This window comes from Maylandia zebra, linkage group LG15 (genome assembly GCF_041146795.1).
Source record: "Maylandia zebra isolate NMK-2024a linkage group LG15, Mzebra_GT3a, whole genome shotgun sequence".
NCBI lineage: Eukaryota > Metazoa > Chordata > Actinopteri > Cichliformes > Cichlidae > Maylandia > Maylandia zebra.
The window spans coordinates 7010135-7029521 of record NC_135181.1 but is presented as its reverse complement, the minus strand read 5'-3'; the positions used below and the strand labels follow the sequence as shown (position 1 = coordinate 7029521).

Here is a 19387-nt window from a genome sequence, read left to right as displayed (position 1 = left end):
ATACCAAAACATAAATAAATAAATAAATAAATAGATAAATAAATAAAAATGCAGAAGATTTAAGGCAAACATGACAAAATATTAGGGTTGAAACTTAGATAAAAGTAAAAGTAACATGCACATGCAGGAAATCTTATAATTTGATGTTCACCTGTCACAATTTTTTTACCTCTACAAATTAGGTATCTTCTGTGTAAAAGCGCACAAATGTGGATACATTCTGAATAAAGAATCGATCAAGCAAGCAAGCAAACAAACAATTAAAAGATATCATAAGAAATGAATCACTTTTCCACCAATTTTGGGATACAAATCAGCCCTTACAGCATAAGTAGCACATTATTTAACAGTAAATAAACAAACAAACAAAAGATGGAAAGGGTAAAGAAAAACAAACTAAGTGATAGCACTTTGAAGGTTCATCAATGTATTTCCTTTTTTAAAATGTTCTGCATAGATGTGCAGATGACATTATATAATATCCATAAATCTGCATAAACTCCTAAAACACAAACTGCAGGATTTTAAAGACCTGAATGTGTATTTTGAGGACAGGAGGAGAGGCAGTGCTTCCTGAATAAACAGATACAAGTGTGTCCTTCGACTCGGTATCTTTACGTTGTGTATGCTGCCATCCAGCGGCTGCTTTGCGCTATTACATCAGCAAACTCAGTCTTTCTGTATCCGGGTCGGCGGATCATGATGGCGGCCACCGCGGACAAAACAGCCGGCATGAGTAAAATGCTGCAGTTTATGAAACTTATCGGACAATTGAAAGTGAGTTATTATAGAAAGAGAACCAAGACACCTCTATGTTGTTATTGTAGATGTGTACATGTGATATGTTCCTGCAGCTTCGTGTGTTTTTTGCCACCAAACCTTTAGTGTACAGTATTTCCCCACAACGGAAAGCCAGAAAAATCTATCACCAGAAGCCAGAGATATATTATCTTTTAGGTCTGCTTACCCGCTTTACCTGCAAAAACAAACAAACAAAAAACTTAAAACTATTCCTACTTGCACTCACGACGAGTTATCAAACACAGTGAAGTCAGTATCTGCACACAGAGTGTCCCCCAAAAAACCCCTGATGAACCAGTTATGAGACAGATATCTGCATGTGTGTCACTGATGGCTGATATTACTCGCAGAGGGTGCCGCGGACCGGCTGGGTGTACAGGAATGTGAAGAAGCCGGAGAGTGTGTCCGACCACATGTACCGCATGGCCATGATGTCTCTGACCATCACTGACCCCACAGTGGACAGGGACAGGTGGGTCCCATACACCTGAAAATCAGTTTTTACACCATTATCTAAAAGGAAAGCTGAAAAACATATAAATGTTCCTCTTTTTATGTGCTCTGGGTCTCTTCCTGTTAAAAGGGACTTCTTCCTTTCCGACATGGCGACAGCTGTCGCCATGTACTTGCTCATAGGAGATCACAAGGAATTGCTCTTTCATATTGCAAGGTTTTTAGCTTGCAGTATAAAGGACCTTGACTGTTGTTGTGAACTCTTGTGTCTCCAGGTGCATAAAGCTGGCTCTGGTTCACGACATGGCAGAGTGCATTGTGGGAGACATCGCGCCATCAGATAACATCAGCAAAGCAGAGAAACACAGGAGAGAAGAGGCAAGCGACTTCATCATAAAGGAGGCAAATACTAAACTTGGCTGTAGTTGTAACTTCTCCTTGCCTTTCAGGAAGCGATGAAGCAACTAACGAGTCTTCTTCCGGAGGCTCTCAGACAGGAAATCTACACACTGTGGGAAGTACGTCTCTGCAAACATGGCATTTGTTGCTTCCTGGCCATGTGCTTTATAATCGGGATGCTTTGTCCTTGTGCAGGAATATGAAACTCAGAGCAGCGCAGAGGCCCGGCTGGTGAAACAGTTTGACCAGCTGGAGATGATCCTGCAGGCGCACGAGTATGAGGAGCTGGAGGGAACACCAGGAAGACTGCAGGAGTTCTTTGACTCCACAGCCGGTACGTCTCCAGCACGTCTATCGTAGCATTTACCCATTTTTCTACTCGCTCTGATCTTGCTGGGCTGTCTTTAGGTCGTTTCCACCACCCGGACGTTCTCCAGCTGGTCAGCTCTATGAACAAAGACCGAGAAAGTCACATGACCAACACAGATGGCACAAAGACGTCTGAGCCATCGCAGGCTGCTGATTCGGTGCCTGAAAAAGACCACACAACGTCACACGCTTCCTGACTGTAACACGCACACAGTGAACAGGACTTCTCAGGTAGACAGAGATGCTGGATTCAGACAAACAGTCTGTACAGGGACGCACAAGCTGTAATATTGTTTTTGTTTTTTTTGTCTAAATCACACCAGTTCATTGTTTTAGTCATTGTTTTATATGTTTTCAGTTTACACACATTATTGCGTATTTTAAACCAAGACAAAGTTAAAGCAAAGACTGAAGATTTGAAGTAGCAAATGACTTTTAAGGAACCGCTACGTTTACATATTCTCTAGTAACGCCATTTCTTGATCTTGTATTTGTGACAGCTTGTGTTTTTCAGTTATTTGATATACATGTACATCTTTAGTGTTTGATACTTGAATGTGAATCAGGTATGAATCTAAAAAAGATGCGCTCACACTTGGCTCCTGAAAGTAAACTTAGAGGCTTCAAAACCCAAGTTTGGCATCACATTTATAACTGTGGCGAGGGCTCTCATCTTAACTAATTTGGTGCTTTAAACTTTTCACCTGTGCTGGTGTGATTAGATCTGTGATTGGCTGAACAAATAAGGTGGTGGAGTAGGTCTGATATCAGTTATTGTCAAAGATTCCTTCAGACTGATCTCAGTCGTTCTGCATTTTTAAATTAGACAGAAATTATCTGCAAACCTTCCACAGTCTCTGAGACTGACTGGCGGATGCGACTGTTTGCAGACAGCTTGCCTCCTAAAAGCTGACGTTTGCAATCATCGTGCAATCAAGCAGTTGCGTGTATGCAACACCTTCAAGCTTTGAGCAAGCATTTAATCACCTCAAGCTGCAGCTGGTTTAAGAAAATGAAAAAATCAATACCAGACACTGATTTCTTTATAGATGGAAGGAGGTTGTGGTCTTATTTTTATTCATGACTGAGCTCTTGGCTTGCTCTGAATTAGAAGGTAGCTTTGTCGAGCTAAGTGTGTCCAGTGATTTTCTTTTGAGCTGATTTAATATCAGTTTGCTCACCAAACGTTGTCTCGTTACGATTGTGCACAACAACACATGAATTGAGCTGTGGTTTGGGTAAGGCCTTGAAGGGGACTGGCGGCGGCTCCCGGGCCTGGCAGATCCTGGCAGAAGTGAAAGAATTGAAAAATGGCAGGTAGGATGGGGCATGAAAACAGCTTGCAGAACTGGGTGATCATATATAGATAAGAACAGGAAGTGGCGTGTTTAGAGACGTGGTCCTGGTTCTGAAATTCAGATACTTTAATGCAACAGTGTCGCTGCACCATTACATTGTAGTCCATAAATGATAGGTGTGTTTTAGAAACAATGCTGCAGATAAACGATTATTTTAGTATTCTGCAGGTATTAATGTTTGTTCTGTTTTCCTCATGCTTTTCCAGAGTGCTGTTGAAACTGTAGAGTGACATCAGGTTTGGTTCAAACAATCTTTATTATACATACTAAAGTCATAAAAACAGTTATTGATCATTCACATACAGTGTTATTGTACATGATGGTCACAGTTATGTCTTTTTGTGTTTATGCTGTAAAGACATTTATTACATAAAAGGTTTATTGAAATCAATTTTCCAAAGACAGAACAGAACGAGTTATTTTTAGTGAGTCTGTTTCTGTTTATGGATTTTATTGAATGTATTTCAAGGGCCAAGCATCTTCTCATGGGAGAGGACCAAAAACAAAAGTTTAACACATGGAAGAGAAAGTAAAAACTACAAAACACAAACGATTATTTACTGCAAATAATACAAAGACAAAGTAATGAGTTTGCCACACAGAGCAGATTTGAATAGTTGCAAAGATCATTCTCATCGTTTACGGCACCAACATTTTAGTTATAGTGACACTGAATTCAATTTTTCAGCGTTAAAATGTTCGTTAAAATCTGAGCTCATGTAGTTTCACTACATGCGTAACAGCATTCGCTGGATTAATGCGTCACATTTACAGCCAAGAATTGTGCTCCCGATGATACATCATGTCGCACTGATGCTTTTTCACATATACACCACTGCTTCCTGTAGTTGCTCTCACAGTTTGCATTTAGATATTCAAACAGACCCCAGCTGCAACTCCCAGCTGACTGCTGGCTGCGCCTCCCCAACCCCATGTGTATATCAGTACACTGAGTATATATCGTGAAATGCCGACGACAAAATGTTTTTAGATGCCACAGTGAAACCCGAGGAGCTAGATCTTCTGTAGTAGTGTAAAATCCTTTATACAAATGTCACCCAGGATGTTCAGGTTGATTGGTCACATTTTTACAGCATTAAGTAATAAAATTACTTAATTTTTTAAATCACAAACATATTTCTAGTAAAGATGTGAAACAGCAGTTTTCTGCTGTCCTAATAAAGAAAGGTAGCTGTTTTAAAACTCTCATACTGATGCGGTGTTGAACATCTACTGTCACTTTTTCCACTTGTCTTAAATTTACACATCTCACGGAGGAATCGGCCTTTTGTTTTGTGTCTGGGGAAACCCAGCTGTGATCTGACAGCCGAGTGAACTACATGAGCACAAATGTGCCAAATAGAAGAAGAAGAAAGTACCAGCTCGATATGCGGGGTTTAGGTTCAGTCTGTCTCCTGAAGTTGATGTGTAATCAGCTCAGACTCGTTTCATGTCATGTTTCAGGTCATTTAAGGCCTATCTGCTAGCTGCTCCTCCCCAACCCCATCTCATCAACATCTGTGGTGTAACGTGGTTAGGAAACCTCTGGAGGACAGATGGCATTCATCAAATCCACTAAAAACCCTTCAACACTATAAATAGAAGGAAAACATTATAGGCTCCTTGCTCTCATTAGTCCCCGTATCATATGAGGTTTAGAGTTGATCTTTTAAAATAAAAGAAGACGACTGCAGCCTTAGGGGTCATTTTGGGTAAATGTAATTATTTAGGTTTTAAGACAATCTGTATTCTGCAAAAGCGCCTTGACACAAAGGATCAAAAGGTGTTGTGCACTGTTTCAGTCAGAGCTTTGAGTTAAAGTGCTGCGACACATCGGCAGCGGAGTTCCCGTTTAAGCCCTGGCTCGTGGTCCGGGTGGAGCCTTAACACTGCCTCTCAGAGCTGTCCATCAAGTTGTTGGTGGGCGTGTCCTGTGAGCTGGCGTGCGCTGCGGATGACAGGACGTCCTCAAAGCTGCCCCCACTCCCGGTGCCGCCAACCTTTGTCTGGGACAAGAAACAAAGGCACAAAAGTGTCACTGAAGCTGTCGTTCTTGTTCTGTGGTGCTACAGAGTCGACTCAAGGTGGCAGACTTTTACAAAGACTGAAGCTGTCGGGCATTTGCAGGGCGTGTACATGGAAACAGGAGTCATTTCACCAGCTTTTGTTCCAACTTTGCCGACCACCACAGCAGATTTCAAATCAAATAATCAACATGTGATTAAAGTACAGATATTCAACTTTGATTCAAAATGCCATTAACTGTTTAAGAATTTACATTTTCAGAGGCTCATAAAGTAACTGGACAAACTAACAAATTTGTATAACCCGTGAACATCACCACATCCTGGATAACTTTGAGATGCTCTGGTGGGCCTTTACACTTTGAAACTTCAGCTATTGTGTCTGCTTTGTTTGTCATTAAATAAGGGAACACGAGTCACCTGATTACAGAACCGCTTGTCAGTGAATTTTCCAGTTACTTTTCAGCCACTGTTTGTAATTCATGAACCGTTAATGCAGCTGTTTTGTAAAGCCTCTTGAATTAAAGCTGAAAGTCTGCACTTCAATCACAGCTTTATTGTTTGATTTAAAATCCTCTGTGATGGTGTACAGCGGAAAAAATACAAAAATTGTGTCTTAGGCCAAGAAATCATGTACCAAACTGATCATTTACATCACATTTAAAGCATCCATACATGAATGAGTGAAAATGTGCTTTCAGTCAATTTGAAAACCAAAACTCTTAATGTAAACCTCTCTGGTGATCTAGTTGGGTAAAAACAGGGTCAGTTTCACAGCTTACTAACCCATGAATGTTGCTTCCTAGTACACTCCTCTGGACTCTTAGGACTTGTTTTGGTATCACTATAAATGTCAGTAATCAGTGGGTTCCCTGTCAGAGTGTAGGCTCATAATTACACACTAATTATAGTACTTTGTTTTATGCGTCAGTACTTAGAAGCTGCAACCTGACCAGCTTCTTTATGTGCAGCGTTCACATGAAATAGTTTTTAGTTTATCTTGAAAAACATTCAAAAGTGCCCCTAAATGCCTCGGATTAAGTGAGACTACTTTTAAGGCAAACACACTCTGTTTGAGGCTTTTCACATGTTATCACTTTATAATGCTAAATCTCTCTCTCACACACACACATGGTTACCTTGATAGTGGAAACTGTGTTCTCAACTTTCTCTTCAAAAGACCTGAAGCTGGGAGAGTTTCTGTGAAAAAGGGAGGGAAAGATTATTAAAAAATAAACCACATTTTGCTGTCTTATCACATGAGCACACAATTATTTGTGAAATCCTCTTCTGAAATAGAAGAAGCTACTTTTGGCAGCGCCCTTATTCAAAAAGGGGTCATGTTTGATTTGTAAAATATTCTGAAATAACACAATGGGGGTTTTTTGGTACTGCAACACAAAAAAGTCAAAATGACCTGAAGAAGTGAGCATGTGGAAAAAAAACACACCAGGTATTTTTCCAGGTGTGTCAGGGTCAGAGTGCCTTTAACTAAATACAAAGCAGTGCAAGCGTTGCATTAACTCCTAAAGACTGCACAGGATTTTTTTGTGTTAATACACAAAAACTTCAAATTTTAAATGATCATCTCACATATAAACATCTCTCTCTCACTCACACACACACAAAGACACGCACAAAAGCACAGAGTGGTTACCTCATAGCAGGCATGCTCATAGAGTGTTTGATAGAGTAACTGTCCCCGGAGAGCGTGGTGAGAGAAGAGTTAATGATTAACACAGGTTACACGCACTCACCAAACCAGAAACAAAGCCAAGAGTCAGAGCAGTGCTTAGCTGTTCTGTCCTGATGCTGTGCATGTGCAGAGTGTGACAGAGGATTACGTACAGGAAAGCAGTTACATGTCAAAAGATATGCAAGCAAGGAATTAGCAGCAGCCACTCCAGAGTTTCTCGTGTATTTTCATTAATCTCTCTTCAATAGATTTATTAAATAAAGCTATTAATTTAAAACTGAAAAATCCAATGTGGTCCTAAATTTGTTTTTTATTAGCTTAGCTTTAGCACTCTCTGCACAGGGAAGTGCAGCCACTCATGTGACTCAGTCAGGAAGACAGTTTCTCTCCCCGAAAACAAAACTGATGTGATTCTGGGCTCAGACCAGAACCTGACTGAGTCCATACTGTGCTGTCCAGTTAGTGCTATCAGCTGATCTGACTGAGATCTACTCACTGCAACAGACTCCTTACTTTGATAAAATCTACTGTGTGGCTCCTTACCCTATGGAGTTGGATCTTAGGAAGCATGAAAAAAGACGGAAAAACATTTTAGGATACTTGGACAAGCCGATGTCAGCATTACAGTCACACTCTGTCAAATTCACTTTACCAAACATTAATATCAATACAAAACTATTTAACTACAAAAGGCAAACTACGACTACTACACTTATTTTAGGTAACACAAGTAACCAACTCTTTGAAACTTGACTCTTAAAACATGTGTAAACAATCTGTGTTAGAAGAAGAAAACAGAAGAAGAACAAGGGAAACAGTGTCACAGTGACTGGAAACCCAGCTGTGGAACTCGGTTGACAAACAACAGTGTAAATCATCTTTGTAACTGTGTTACAGACTGACTTGATTTGACAGTTTGTTTCTATTAATCTACCTGTAACGTGATTTTCTGTAGGTTGTGGGTTGCTTTTTTTGGCGTCATTGGTCAGTGTTAATTGCACAGCATTAACACATGTTATACCAGACAGGCAGCTCCTATTCATATTTGCATGAACATTTTGTGGCACATCCAGTATTTATAGTTCATTACTAAATGTTGCAAGTTAAACCTTTCAACATTTTTTTGTTAATGATCATGATAGATAGATAGATAGATAGATAGATAGATAGATAGATAGATAGATAGATATCCACAGCAAAAATATTCGAATAAGTTCATGCCCACACAAACCAAACCTGTGTAGAGTGTGAGAACATACCTCCGTGGGAACAGTAACTCTAGACCAAACATGCTGGAATATACCAAAGATAATAAGTTGTTGCTTTTCTGCAATTGATATCCTCAAAAAAGGATACATTAAATTACACAGGGAAGTACTGAAAGTATAGTATAATTTTAATTGTATAATTAGAATAGTATAAAAAGTATATAAGTACAGTATTGGTATAGAATAATTAAGTGTAATTGTGCTTCCACTTAAAGCCAAAGAAAGCCAAACTGTCTGCAGAAAAGACTTCTGATTGATTTCACCACTATTACATTATTAATATGAACTATTATTATTATGAAGCACTAGCAACATGGGCCTGGTGACATTGTGATGTCCTCACTGGGCTTTTGGTTCCTAACCTTCAAAAGCTTTTTTTGTTTTTTTGCATCACCATTGCGCTGTCACGCAGTCATCTGTGCACATTTAACACAGGGACACATGCTTTCCTGCAAAACACCCCAACATTGTGTGTGTGTGTGTGTGTGTGTGTGTGTGTGTATCCGTCTCTCAAACAGAGCAATGCAGACTGTCAGCTCAACAACAACAGAAAGTGACCGAGGGAGACAGCTGCTGCCTCGAGCCCTTTGACTCAGAAAGCAGCTTAGTGCTTCTTACATAATCTGATGCTGCCTTGAACTGTTTAGACCAAGAGTCAAAACTCTGCTGTCTGAGACACAGAGATGGGTAGCACAGATAGAAAGTGTCACCGAGCTGGTTAAAAGTGGAGGCGCACGCGGGGCAGATGGGTTCAACCGGAATGCTTGTGTAAGTTACACAGATGAGCCGATAATGGAGCTTTAAGATGATCAAGTGCCTGCAACGGGCACATTTAAATGGTATCTTTTGTGAGCTACAAGCACACATGAACAACATTTAAAGACTGAATGGTGAAAAAGTTCAAAGACTAAAGCAATTAATGGGATCAATCCATGTGTTTAGACAAAGGAAGCCTGGTTTAATACAAGATGCTCTTGACCTGTCAGCAGAACTACTAGCACAGCTTTTATTAAGATAAAATCCACTTTTAGACAAACAATGACTGAAAACCTTCACAAACAAGGGCTTCGATTCATTAGCACATATTCCTCTGCAGAAGGACGACATTTATCACACTATTTGGCGAACATGCTTCACTGAAGAGGCAAGATGACTTTAGACATTTGAAACAGTTTATCTAATCTATGTTTAAAACCGTTTGCAGATCGGGTGTCACAGAAGGCAACGCCATGTGTCCACAGAACAACCAAATTCATTGGGTGACTGTGGCCACACGGTTTGCATACAACTACTGTCACTGTTAAAGCTGTTTGGCAAGTGTGAAGCAGGAAATTCAATGAACATGTGACCATCAGTCTGTACCTCATATCTCCAATCTTCCTGGTGATGGTGCTGCCGAGCGTGCTGAAGGCTGCCGAGGTTCTCTGTCCCGCTGTGGAAAGCGTCTCTGATGTCTTCTTGTAGCTGCCAAAACCCCCCAAAACAAAACACACAAAGGTGCGTGCAGTGAAAGATAAAGACGCATACACAACACAGGCTTGTTCGGAGAAAACAAAAGCATGAACATGCTGTAATTAAAACTTGCACTACTGAGGTTTTACAGGAGCAAATGGAATAAGTCACAGTTCACGTTGGGTGATTCCTTTAGCTGATAATTCATATGTGCAATTATTTTTACAAAGCCTCACTTCAATCACTGGTAATAAAAATAACCATCTAGCTTATTTTGAAATTATTTGTTAGCGTTAAGTAAAAAGGCGAACACATCACTTTAAGGCTCTACTTTGCTTTTTTGTATTGTAGAAATTTGACATGAATTTATGTTGGGCCTGTTTGCTTCCAGATCGTCTATCACAGCTTCTCGCATGTCTGTGTTGCCCAGTTTCTCTAACACCACACATTGCTGTGGTCACCCTGGTTCATTATAGATGAGGATGGAGTCTGTGTGTAAGGTGATCTTCGGTGAAAAGTGTAACTGGATAAGAAAGCTGGCCTTCAGAGACTATCCTCTTGCTCTTCTTTGTCTCTTGCTGTCTGGATAAAAGCTCAGTGCTGACCATCTGATCAGAAAATTTGATTGTTTCTCTGGAGACAGAGACACTAAAAGATCTTACAGAAACAACATTTTGGAGATGAGAAGATGGCTCTTTAGCTTAGTATTCCCATCAAGAGACTTACCAAGTATCTTTGGAGCTAACTATTATCACCTGGTCTTGTACAGATAAATGAAAAATTAAAAGGAAAACCCAACACAATAGTATTTGGGTTCCTGCTAAGGTGTTAGGTTAATACATGCTGCCAGAACAGCTTCAGTCTGTCCTAGCATGTCTCTGAAGGTCTAGTGAAGGGATAAAAATAATTCTTATAGAAAACATTCCCGATCACAGTGATAAGGAACGCAGTGTAACAAGCACCGGATTCACATGAGATGTGGTGACTGGGCACGATTCACTACTTTTCATTTTATCCAACCATCTGGATGTTATCTTTGAAAAAAAAAAACACTCCTTTTGAGATAGAAATGTAGGATCACTGGGTAAATTTGATCACTTTGCACTTAACTGCTAAACCATCATGTTTTTCCATCCGTTAACTATCCCTGCTTGTCCTACAAGCCTGAGTCGATCGCAGTGCCATGCATGCAGAGCATTACAGAACCACCAGATCTTCTTACTATGGAGGTCGAGGCTTTCTGTTTTCCTTTTAATTTGTCACCCTCTGAGATTTTTTGGAAAGAACAGAAAACCAGCACATTTCCCCAAACTCCAAACTATTCCTATTAATCTTTAAATAAGATCAACTCCTGCAGATCTGCATGAACATCAAAGCCCCGGTAAAATCAAACCTAAAACCTGCAGGGCTGCACGTTTTGTACCATTTCATTCACTATTAGGTTGGTAGATAGTTGTACACTTTTTAAAGCACACAGTTGAAATCAATATTTCTTTAAGGGAATTTTTTTTTCAGAAATACACCGACAACTTCTCTTTAAAAAAAAGAGAAGTACACAAACAATAAATGTTTCCTGTTACAGGTAGGGAAGTGACATTTAAAAGAAAATCATAGTACAGTACAATGACTTCCAGCTGCTAAAGGGAACATGTACTACTAATTGTGCACTGAGGACAACCATAGCCTTCAGCACTGGGTGATGTGTTTTGATCAGGTTTATGGTGTCTGTTACAGTGAGCACAACAAAGATAACAAATCACACACATGCTGTGCAGCCAGGAGCAGAACATTATGTTTTTTTAATTAGCTTTTTGATATCTGGCACTCGTTTTGGATAGTCAATGCTGGCTGTTAAGAAGAGAGAAACCTGCTCTTTGTGTGATTACTTTGAGTGTGTCCTATGAAGGGCATCAGTGTTTACAGCTAACATAAAAGCCATTCTGCCGTGTACACTTCGAAACACACACCTTATTAAGCACACAAATTCTTTCTTTGTTTCTTAGCTGTGTGATGTAGCCTCTCTCTCTCACACACACACACTGTAACTTACGCTACTGAGCTCTGCATGTCGTGCCAGCCTCTGCTGAAGTTGGTTTTGAGCTCGCTCAGAGGAGTGATGCCCAGTTTCTGTTTGAGCTCCGCATGCTGCTTCTCTTTGGAAGACAAAACCTGCCTCAGTGTGCCGATCTCCTCTTCCAGCTGGACATGCACAGAAAGACACAGCTTCTAAAGTGACTTCATAGACCGAGATAAAAAAGTCATCATCCTAATGCTAAAGATATATTTGTGTTCTTGTGTGTGTTTACTTTAGCTAACTCTTGCTGAATCTCCTCCCTCTCTTCCTCCGTCATGGAGGCGCTCAGGTTGACGTCTGACACAAAGTCTTCATCAGCCTCTCTCAGTGGCTCCGAATCTAGAAAACCTGTGTGAAACACACACAAAGGCACCATAAATGCACTTTAGCGTGTCCATGTGTGACCTTAAAACTGACGACACCCTAATGACAAGGTGTGAATTCAACATTTCAAGGTGAAAATCTGGTCTCTGACCACCAGTAAATCTGTACTTGGCGCCGATTTATTTCCTGGTATTGTTACTTGTTTTGTTGCCATCGTGTATTTTTAAATGAGCCATGTCAGAGACAATCTGGCATCCATGCCTCATTCTGCCTTTTTCTGCTTCATTGTTTTTTTTGACTCTGCTTTTTCCACGTTTTCTGTGTCTGTCTCCATCTCTGATCGTGTCTCTGACAGTTATGTAATCTGAGGCTGCAGCCTGTAGTGCCCTAATCTGGCTTAACTGATGTGGATTATCGTGCTTAAACTCTGCTGACCAACACCACGGGCAAACACAAACACTAACGCACACTCAAACAAGATGGGTTGAGACTTCGGGGAGGAGAGCAAATTTTAAGTTGCAGTGATTGATTTTCAGTTTTGTAGCAAATGAAAAACATGCGCTTGGGGAAAAGCGTTGAATTGAGATTAAAGACATTATGTAAAACCTCCGCTTGCTTACAAGAGCAGCATCGCAGCCGTCTGCCCAACTTACGAGCTATAAGAAATGAAATATGATTAGACAGGACAGAACACACACATAATTCAGATACACAAACAGAATGAAACAACTACAGTAAATGACGCTTTCTGATTAGCAATGTTTATTTACCTTTTAATTCTATTGAAATAATAGTTGCAGAGAGGTGCAAACACCCAAAATAAAGCATGAGCTGAAGGTGAACTCGCTTAGACTATTTTAGTATGATCCGTCTTATACTGTTGCACCATTTGCTTTTATGATATTTGTAAAGGGCTTAACAGCAGCACACAGTACCAGGAAACAGCAGGAGGGCAGTGTACACACAACGCAAGAAAGGTAAATACACGCAAGTCGTGTGTCAATGAACACTTAAAGTTATCCCTTTAAATGCTGACTCAGACGCCATTTCGACAGGATGGAAGTAAAACGTTTTCACGTACCTGCGGTGAGGTGTCCCCTCTCTTGATGTGGCCGCATTATAAGACAGGTGAGGGGACAGTGAGGTTAGTAAAGACTAATGTACTGCACTGTGTCGCCACTCTCCACTGACTGTAGTGGCTACTTTAACATATCAGCAGTTCAGTTCTTTGAAAACTAAGGTTAAAGGGGACACAGCAGCAGCTCATGCAGCAAACTCACACACAAAAACAGCGTACAGCACGAAACTCAAGCACAGCTTGCAGCAGTTCAGTCCGTTCCAGGTCTTTCTACAGTAAAGAGCTTTTTCTGCTAACATTACACAGCAGGAGGACAATGAGATTTTAAACCCCTGCGGTTTCAATAGAAGCTTTTCATGTCTGTCTTAAGTGCACTCAGAAAGCAGTGTCCCTGTTTACACAGCCTTAAAAAGCCAGGCAGAGCCCCGGTTTAGATATTTTCTACCAGAGTTGGTAAAGCTTGGGAAACAAAACACTACACAACACAACACACCATCTCTGCTGAAGTTCGTCTGCAAGGTACAGATTATGTTTTCTTTTCAAAGTGCTTTTGAATATAAAGGTAAAAACCACTGCAAGGTAGCTATGAATGACCACATTTGAGTGCTGTTCTTTACTTGTTAGCTGATGATTTTTGCAATTTTTTGGCTAACCTTGATTTCCTTTTAGCTAACTTTTTTTTTAAAGACCTAAGCTATGTCTGTCTGTCCAAAACCTTTGAGGTCCACCAAAATATTGCTTTAGCTAAGAAATACCCTGGTTAAGAGTAGTTATAAGGCATCTTATGCCTTTATTTGACAGTGAAATATAGATAAGAGTGAAAGGGGAATAACCTGCAGAAAGGTTAATGTTCATTGGGTAAAATCAAACAGACAGACATTGAAAACAAGATTCAGTGTAAGATCAGGTACTGACAATCTCAATTTCCCAGGTCTTCACACAGGTCTAGAGACCAGTTGGGGATCCTCAAACAAGCAGTGGTTGCAAAGGAAAAATGTGTATTCTCTGACTGGCTGGCAAGTGGTTGCTGGCAGTCGCTAGCAAGAAACTGGTTTCAAAGAAACGGTGCTACTGCAGTAGAGGCGATGATTGGTCGCCTTCAAAGTAAAAGTTTTGCGATAATACACAGCATTTGATTTCTCCGTGTCTAATTGCTGTCACACTTTTTCAAATGTTGCTGAAGCTCAGTGGTTTGTTAGCAAGTGTTTGCAGGCAAGTCTCTGTGTCTTCCATGCAAACTACAGTGGACGGTGACAACCTGCTAGTGACAAAAGCAATCACAAGCAAGTTTTAGCTGTGGGACGTTCTCCGCGACTGACTTCACCTGGCAACAGCAACCAGTTCAGAAAAACACGTTTCCCTAGCAACCAGAGGTTGCCAGGTGTCAAAAACTGGTCTCTAGGCCTGTGTGACTGACACTTTTTAATTAAACAGGAGCAGTGGGCCACTAGAAATGTGCAGGCAACATCTAACAACGAGAAGATTAAACTTTGTGAAAAGTTACAATGCTAATTTCATGTTGTTTTTATAATACAATATACAATATAAAAACTATGTTCTACAACAAAAAAAACTTTTGATTGAACACTTAACATATTGTAGACACTTGGTAACAGAAAGAAAATAAATTCCCCCAAAAATTGCAGGAATTTGGATTTATTAAATTTATCTGATTGGTTAATTGTTTGATTGCATTTTCCTTGTTGCTGCTGTTAGGCTGAGTGTGGTCTATATTTGAGACTAAATGCAAACTGTATTATATACAGTGGGGTCTGTGTGTTTGCTTTTTAATTATAACCGCTAGGGATACATCCCATGTGAAATTCTAGATGGCTATTATGTTAACGTGACACGAGTGATAAACAACAGTCACTGCCACCTCTGAGTGCATTCTCATTTGAGGACACCACAAAAATCATGTATCGGCAGATACAAATGATTCAATCGTTACTGAGATAAAAGACTGAATTTAGTTTTTAATAGCTTTGTCACAGATCAGATTGCCTGATGCTTACCATGTTGCTTGTGCCAACAGAAGCCCTAGGGGTAGCTGTAGGTTTAAATGTTCAGCCAAAGTGAACGACTGATCTAATCTACAGGCTCTATATCTACATCCCTTGTCACCTGTGCTGTCCAGCTGCATATCCCAAGCGGTGGACGTGGCCCAGGTGTCAGACACTGATGTGTGACCCCACCGGCTGTCCCCTGAGGGTGAAGTTTTACCCCATTCTGTCAGGTTTTCCCCATTTTGGACGACGGAGGTAAAACCATATGAGCTTTTCCTAAGGGACTCCTCATCAGAGGGGTAAAGCTTACCTTGATTCAAACCTGAGTAAAGTCACAGTTTAAAACATGTTCAGTACCTGAGGAAAACAGAATTTTTAATTTTGCAAGCAATTAGTTCTTATTTAATATTTTATCTTAAGGAAGGGGAAAAAGGCAAAAGTGGGAAAGCTCACAGGCTGTGAAACTGCCTGTAAGCATACAGGAAGTTCCTGCAGACAGAACAGAGTGCTTACTGGTTTAAGGGAAACACAGGAATGTGAGTAATTTCATACTAAGGAAATCATCCTATCAGTCAGCAACATCTCATATAACTGCCAACGTTTTTTGCTAGTGGTTTTACGTATACAGTATATCCCTCAAATGGTTTGCACTGTAACAGAATTGCATTTTCTTCCAAAACTGATGAAAGACGTCGAAACTTCACCCAGCAGACACAATGTTAGCATTTACAAGGTTTCATAAAACCTATGGAGGCTTTTTAAAGGAGACAGCTGCATGTGGTGGAAGAAAACACAATTGGTGAGAGCTGAGAGTGTTAAATGAAACGGTAACGTTGTGTACCGCGATACCGAAACAATCCACCGAAGATGTTAAAATGCTCTGAAGGGCTGATGTGGACCATAATTTTCTGTAGCTATGAGCAAAAACCTGTCATATTACACGTAGTATATCTTTTTCTGTTCTATTGCAGAAACATTTCGTGTGGTTTAAATGCATTCCCACATATACATTCATATTTCAGGTCTTTGAAAAAATAGATTATTTGTGATTTAACAGGTATCATGCACTCAAATCAGCCTGATCACTGCTGCTTTGGGTAAAGTTATATCAAATTCAATGAAAGGAATGACTTTCCCTTCAATTTAAGGAATAAAATTCCAGTCTTTTTGTCTTTTTACTTGTTGGTTTATTCACACAGACCAAACTCACTCATCTGACTGTTCATTAAATCAACACTGAATAACAGAAGGGCAATAAGTGCTCCAGTAATTCCTATAGACAGGCACCTTTAAACATTCTGCACCTTTACTGCTTCAGCATTGCTCAGAGCACCACTGCATGACGTGGTTTTATGCTTTTTGTGATTCAGGGTGGATTTACGGGTTTCTTTTGCTTTACTGGGAGAGTTGAGTCTTACCCTGCTCTCCCTCGTGTATGGCTGAATCAACCCATTCCTCTCCGGGGCCCATGCTGCCCCAGTCCACCACTGATCCACTCAGAACACTAGAGTACATCTCTGCAGCGGAGCAAGGCAGCAGGGTGAGGGGACACAAGAAATCCGGTTATACATGCAAACATGGAGACTTCTCCTCCCTGACAGCTGTAGTTAGGCCCAGCTCAGTGCAGGAACAGGAAACCTGACTTTTGACCCTATGTGCCACTGATATGAACTTCTCCGAGCTCTTTAAACATGATGTAGCTCCTTCTTATTATTTAGAGACCCAGACCAAGAAGAAATCAGTGCCACAGAGGGTTCACAATGGGATCTTGTATAACTTTGAAACAATCCAGAAAGAATATCTGAAGCTATTAGGCAATACAAGCTCCCTTCTTGCAGATGAAATCTCATTACACCACACTCCAGCACTACAGGAGGAAGTTGGCCAGGATAAGGCCAGTTTCACTTACAATATGTCCCTCTGGTTCCACATTTTGACAATGAGGCAAAGCTGACTGGCAAAAACAGTTTTTCCAGGGAAGAAAAAGATCACGTACTTGGGTGGAAAAACACTGAGCATACATTTTAATCTAAAAAGCATGTTTTATGGTAATAAAGAAGAATAATTTCCTCAGAGGTGGGTCTTATACAGCAACATGTGTGATTTTAGCTACTCAAAGCAGGTCATACCAGACTGTGAGGGTCTTTTAGCACTAACACTGATTTATGTCATAGGGTGCTCAGAAGAAAATTGTCTCCTTCTTTACTGTCCATTCTGTGTGTCTCCTCCCTCCCCCTGCTTTTTTGTGGGGGTGAAATACCTTTGGTCACAAGATTACCATTCGGCCCAGCGGTCATGTGGCTATGCTAAATCAGAGGCTTGGGGATGGTCATACGGCTGAAAAAATTAATTAAAGCTGGCAAACAGTAGATACTGCACATAACATTTACAGCAGTTAACACAAAAAAAATCCCTGTTCCAGACATTACAGCTGCTTGTACATGGGTAACCATGAAATATAACCAAAAGTATTGCTTTATAAAAAACAAATAAGTTGATTATAAAGTTCATATTCCCATATCAGAGTCTTTTCCCCCCTTTTTCCTCCCTCTCTAAGCCTTTCCGGCTTCCTGTTAGCTGTAACAGGTACCTATTTAGAATCAGACTGCAAAAGAATGCAATTACCTACCTGAATAAGCAATCCTTTATATCCCACACAAGCAGAGCTACTGCTCGAGCTCCAGCTTTCATTTTCACAATTCATTTGGTCTGAGCAGTCAGTCAACATTATTTATCTATAGCTTGGAGTCACTCTGTACTCTAAAAACAACACAGATTCTTTGCACTGCTGTAGAAAACGAAAGCAATGCGTCTTCTGTAAAGCCTTTTGCAGCAGTGATTTTATCTCCTGCAGTACCTGCAGCAGACCAAAGCGCAAAGGTAGTGGACAGGGGAAGGATGGAGGGGGGCTAAGCCAATTCCTGAGGTGAATAGAAAGCATTCTGGCTTTGCAGAACTTCCACAAATAGCCTGAAAGTCACCACATAGAGGGGGTAAACAGTAGCCAGCCCAGGATTTGGTCAGGAGTTTCCATGTCGTCTTACAGTGTGCGTGCGTGTGTGTGCATGAAGCTTCTTAACTGTTGCACTGCTTCTTAAAAACGCAGCACCCTCAACAAACAGTCTTTACACTGAAGGCGCCATGCAGCAACAGATGAAGCTGACATAAGCAGCAGCAGATGCTCCGCTTTATACACTTTTTTCCCCCCTCTTCTCCATTCCCACAGCGACGTCATAACAGTGGCGCGTGCAACACTCAAGTTCAACTCATTATCAGATCAACTGGAAACAAAAAGTAACGCTGCGGATTCAGTTATCCCGGTCTGAGAGGTAAGAAACGGCACTCACTCACCTTGCTGCCTGGTTTCCATGAGCGACGCACAGGTGAGCTTCACAACAAATAATAATAAAAAAAAAACGCGCTCTGAGTCAACAAGGATCGGCCGCACGGGCAGCTGCACCGCTCCTCGGGTCAGTCCGTGTGTCAAGTTTCCTTGGATGTCACGCGCGCTGGGCCAGTTCCCGGGCGGAGCCTGCAGCGCGAGCCAATGAGCGCGCGCAGTTTTAATGTAGTTAATTTGCTCCGTGCACAGGAAGCTGCGCTCGGTGGACACAACGAAGATGCCACAGCGACAAAGGTCCAGAAAATAAATCTTTGTTGGAGGTGGAGAAATATTTTCATTTTCATTATTAAAAAACAAACAAACCGGAACATAAAAATACAAATAAAGAGATAAAAATAAGGTAAATATTTAAATGTAACCATCTTGGATGTTGTGAGCTACTAGTACATATAAAGTAGTGCATGTACTACACCTCTGCACTGTCTGTGCACTTATTATTTCACTCATGTCTAATTGTACATTTTTTAATCGATTTCATTTTGTGCTGTAATTTAATTATATTTATTCATGTAATTTTTTCTAATGTATTTTTATTCCCGTGTTTAACACTTTGGTCAGTGGTTTCTGTTTTTAAAGTACTTAAGTAAAGTAAATAAGGTTGGCTTTGCTCTTACTGGTGTGTTTGTACCACTCCTGACACGACTACTCACACTTCAGTTGAACACTAAATAAGCCACTTACA

At 40.6% G+C, this 19387-nt stretch overlaps 2 protein-coding genes across 9 annotated transcripts; one reads left to right on the top strand and one right to left on the bottom strand.

Annotated features, from left to right (window-relative positions):
- The first annotated feature begins 634 nt into the window (after positions 1-634).
- hddc2 (HD domain containing 2) lies at positions 635-5606 on the top strand. The gene is made up of 6 exons (XM_004542009.4): positions 635-777; positions 1152-1273; positions 1530-1632; positions 1704-1772; positions 1849-1987; positions 2062-5606. The coding sequence occupies exons 1-6, from the start codon at positions 700-702 to the stop codon at positions 2217-2219; spliced, it is 669 nt and encodes a 222-aa protein (XP_004542066.2). The 5' UTR covers positions 635-699; the 3' UTR covers positions 2220-5606.
- Positions 3618-18809, bottom strand: tpd52l1 (tpd52 like 1). 8 transcript variants are annotated; one of them, XM_004542007.4, is made up of 11 exons: positions 18654-18808; positions 16721-16819; positions 15421-15624; positions 13300-13320; positions 12127-12242; positions 11871-12019; positions 9731-9832; positions 7644-7658; positions 7062-7100; positions 6544-6604; positions 3618-5386 (listed from the first exon to the last, which is right to left on the bottom strand). In XM_004542007.4, exons 1-11 carry the CDS (start codon positions 18670-18672, stop codon positions 5264-5266), a joined length of 948 nt encoding a protein of 315 aa, XP_004542064.1. In that variant the 5' UTR covers positions 18673-18808; the 3' UTR covers positions 3618-5263. The 8 variants fall into 8 exon arrangements, with proteins under 8 accessions (XP_004542064.1, XP_076729886.1, XP_012772056.1 ...); XM_076873771.1 differs by lacking the exon at positions 18654-18808 and adding an exon at positions 17932-18642; XM_012916602.4 differs by lacking the exon at positions 7062-7100 and having other exon boundaries at positions 18654-18809.
- Positions 18810-19387: the final 578 nt, after the last annotated feature.

Excerpts from the sequence above, each read along its gene's own strand:
- hddc2 (XM_004542009.4), top strand. The coding sequence starts at position 700 with ATGATGGCGGCCACCGCGGACAAAACAGCCGGCATGAGTAAAATGCTG. Across the intron at positions 778-1,151 it reads AACTTATCGGACAATTGAAA|AGGGTGCCGCGGACCGGCTG; the intron begins GTGAGTTATTAT and ends TATTACTCGCAG. Across the intron at positions 1,633-1,703 it reads AGAAACACAGGAGAGAAGAG|GAAGCGATGAAGCAACTAAC; the intron begins GCAAGCGACTTC and ends CTTGCCTTTCAG.
- tpd52l1 (XM_004542007.4), bottom strand. Across the intron at positions 13,321-15,420 it reads TATGCAGCTGGACAGCACAG|AGAGGGGACACCTCACCGCA; the intron begins GTGACAAGGGAT and ends GGCCACATCAAG. Across the intron at positions 9,833-11,870 it reads GACATGCAGAGCTCAGTAGC|CTACAAGAAGACATCAGAGA; the intron begins GTAAGTTACAGT and ends GGGTTTTGGCAG.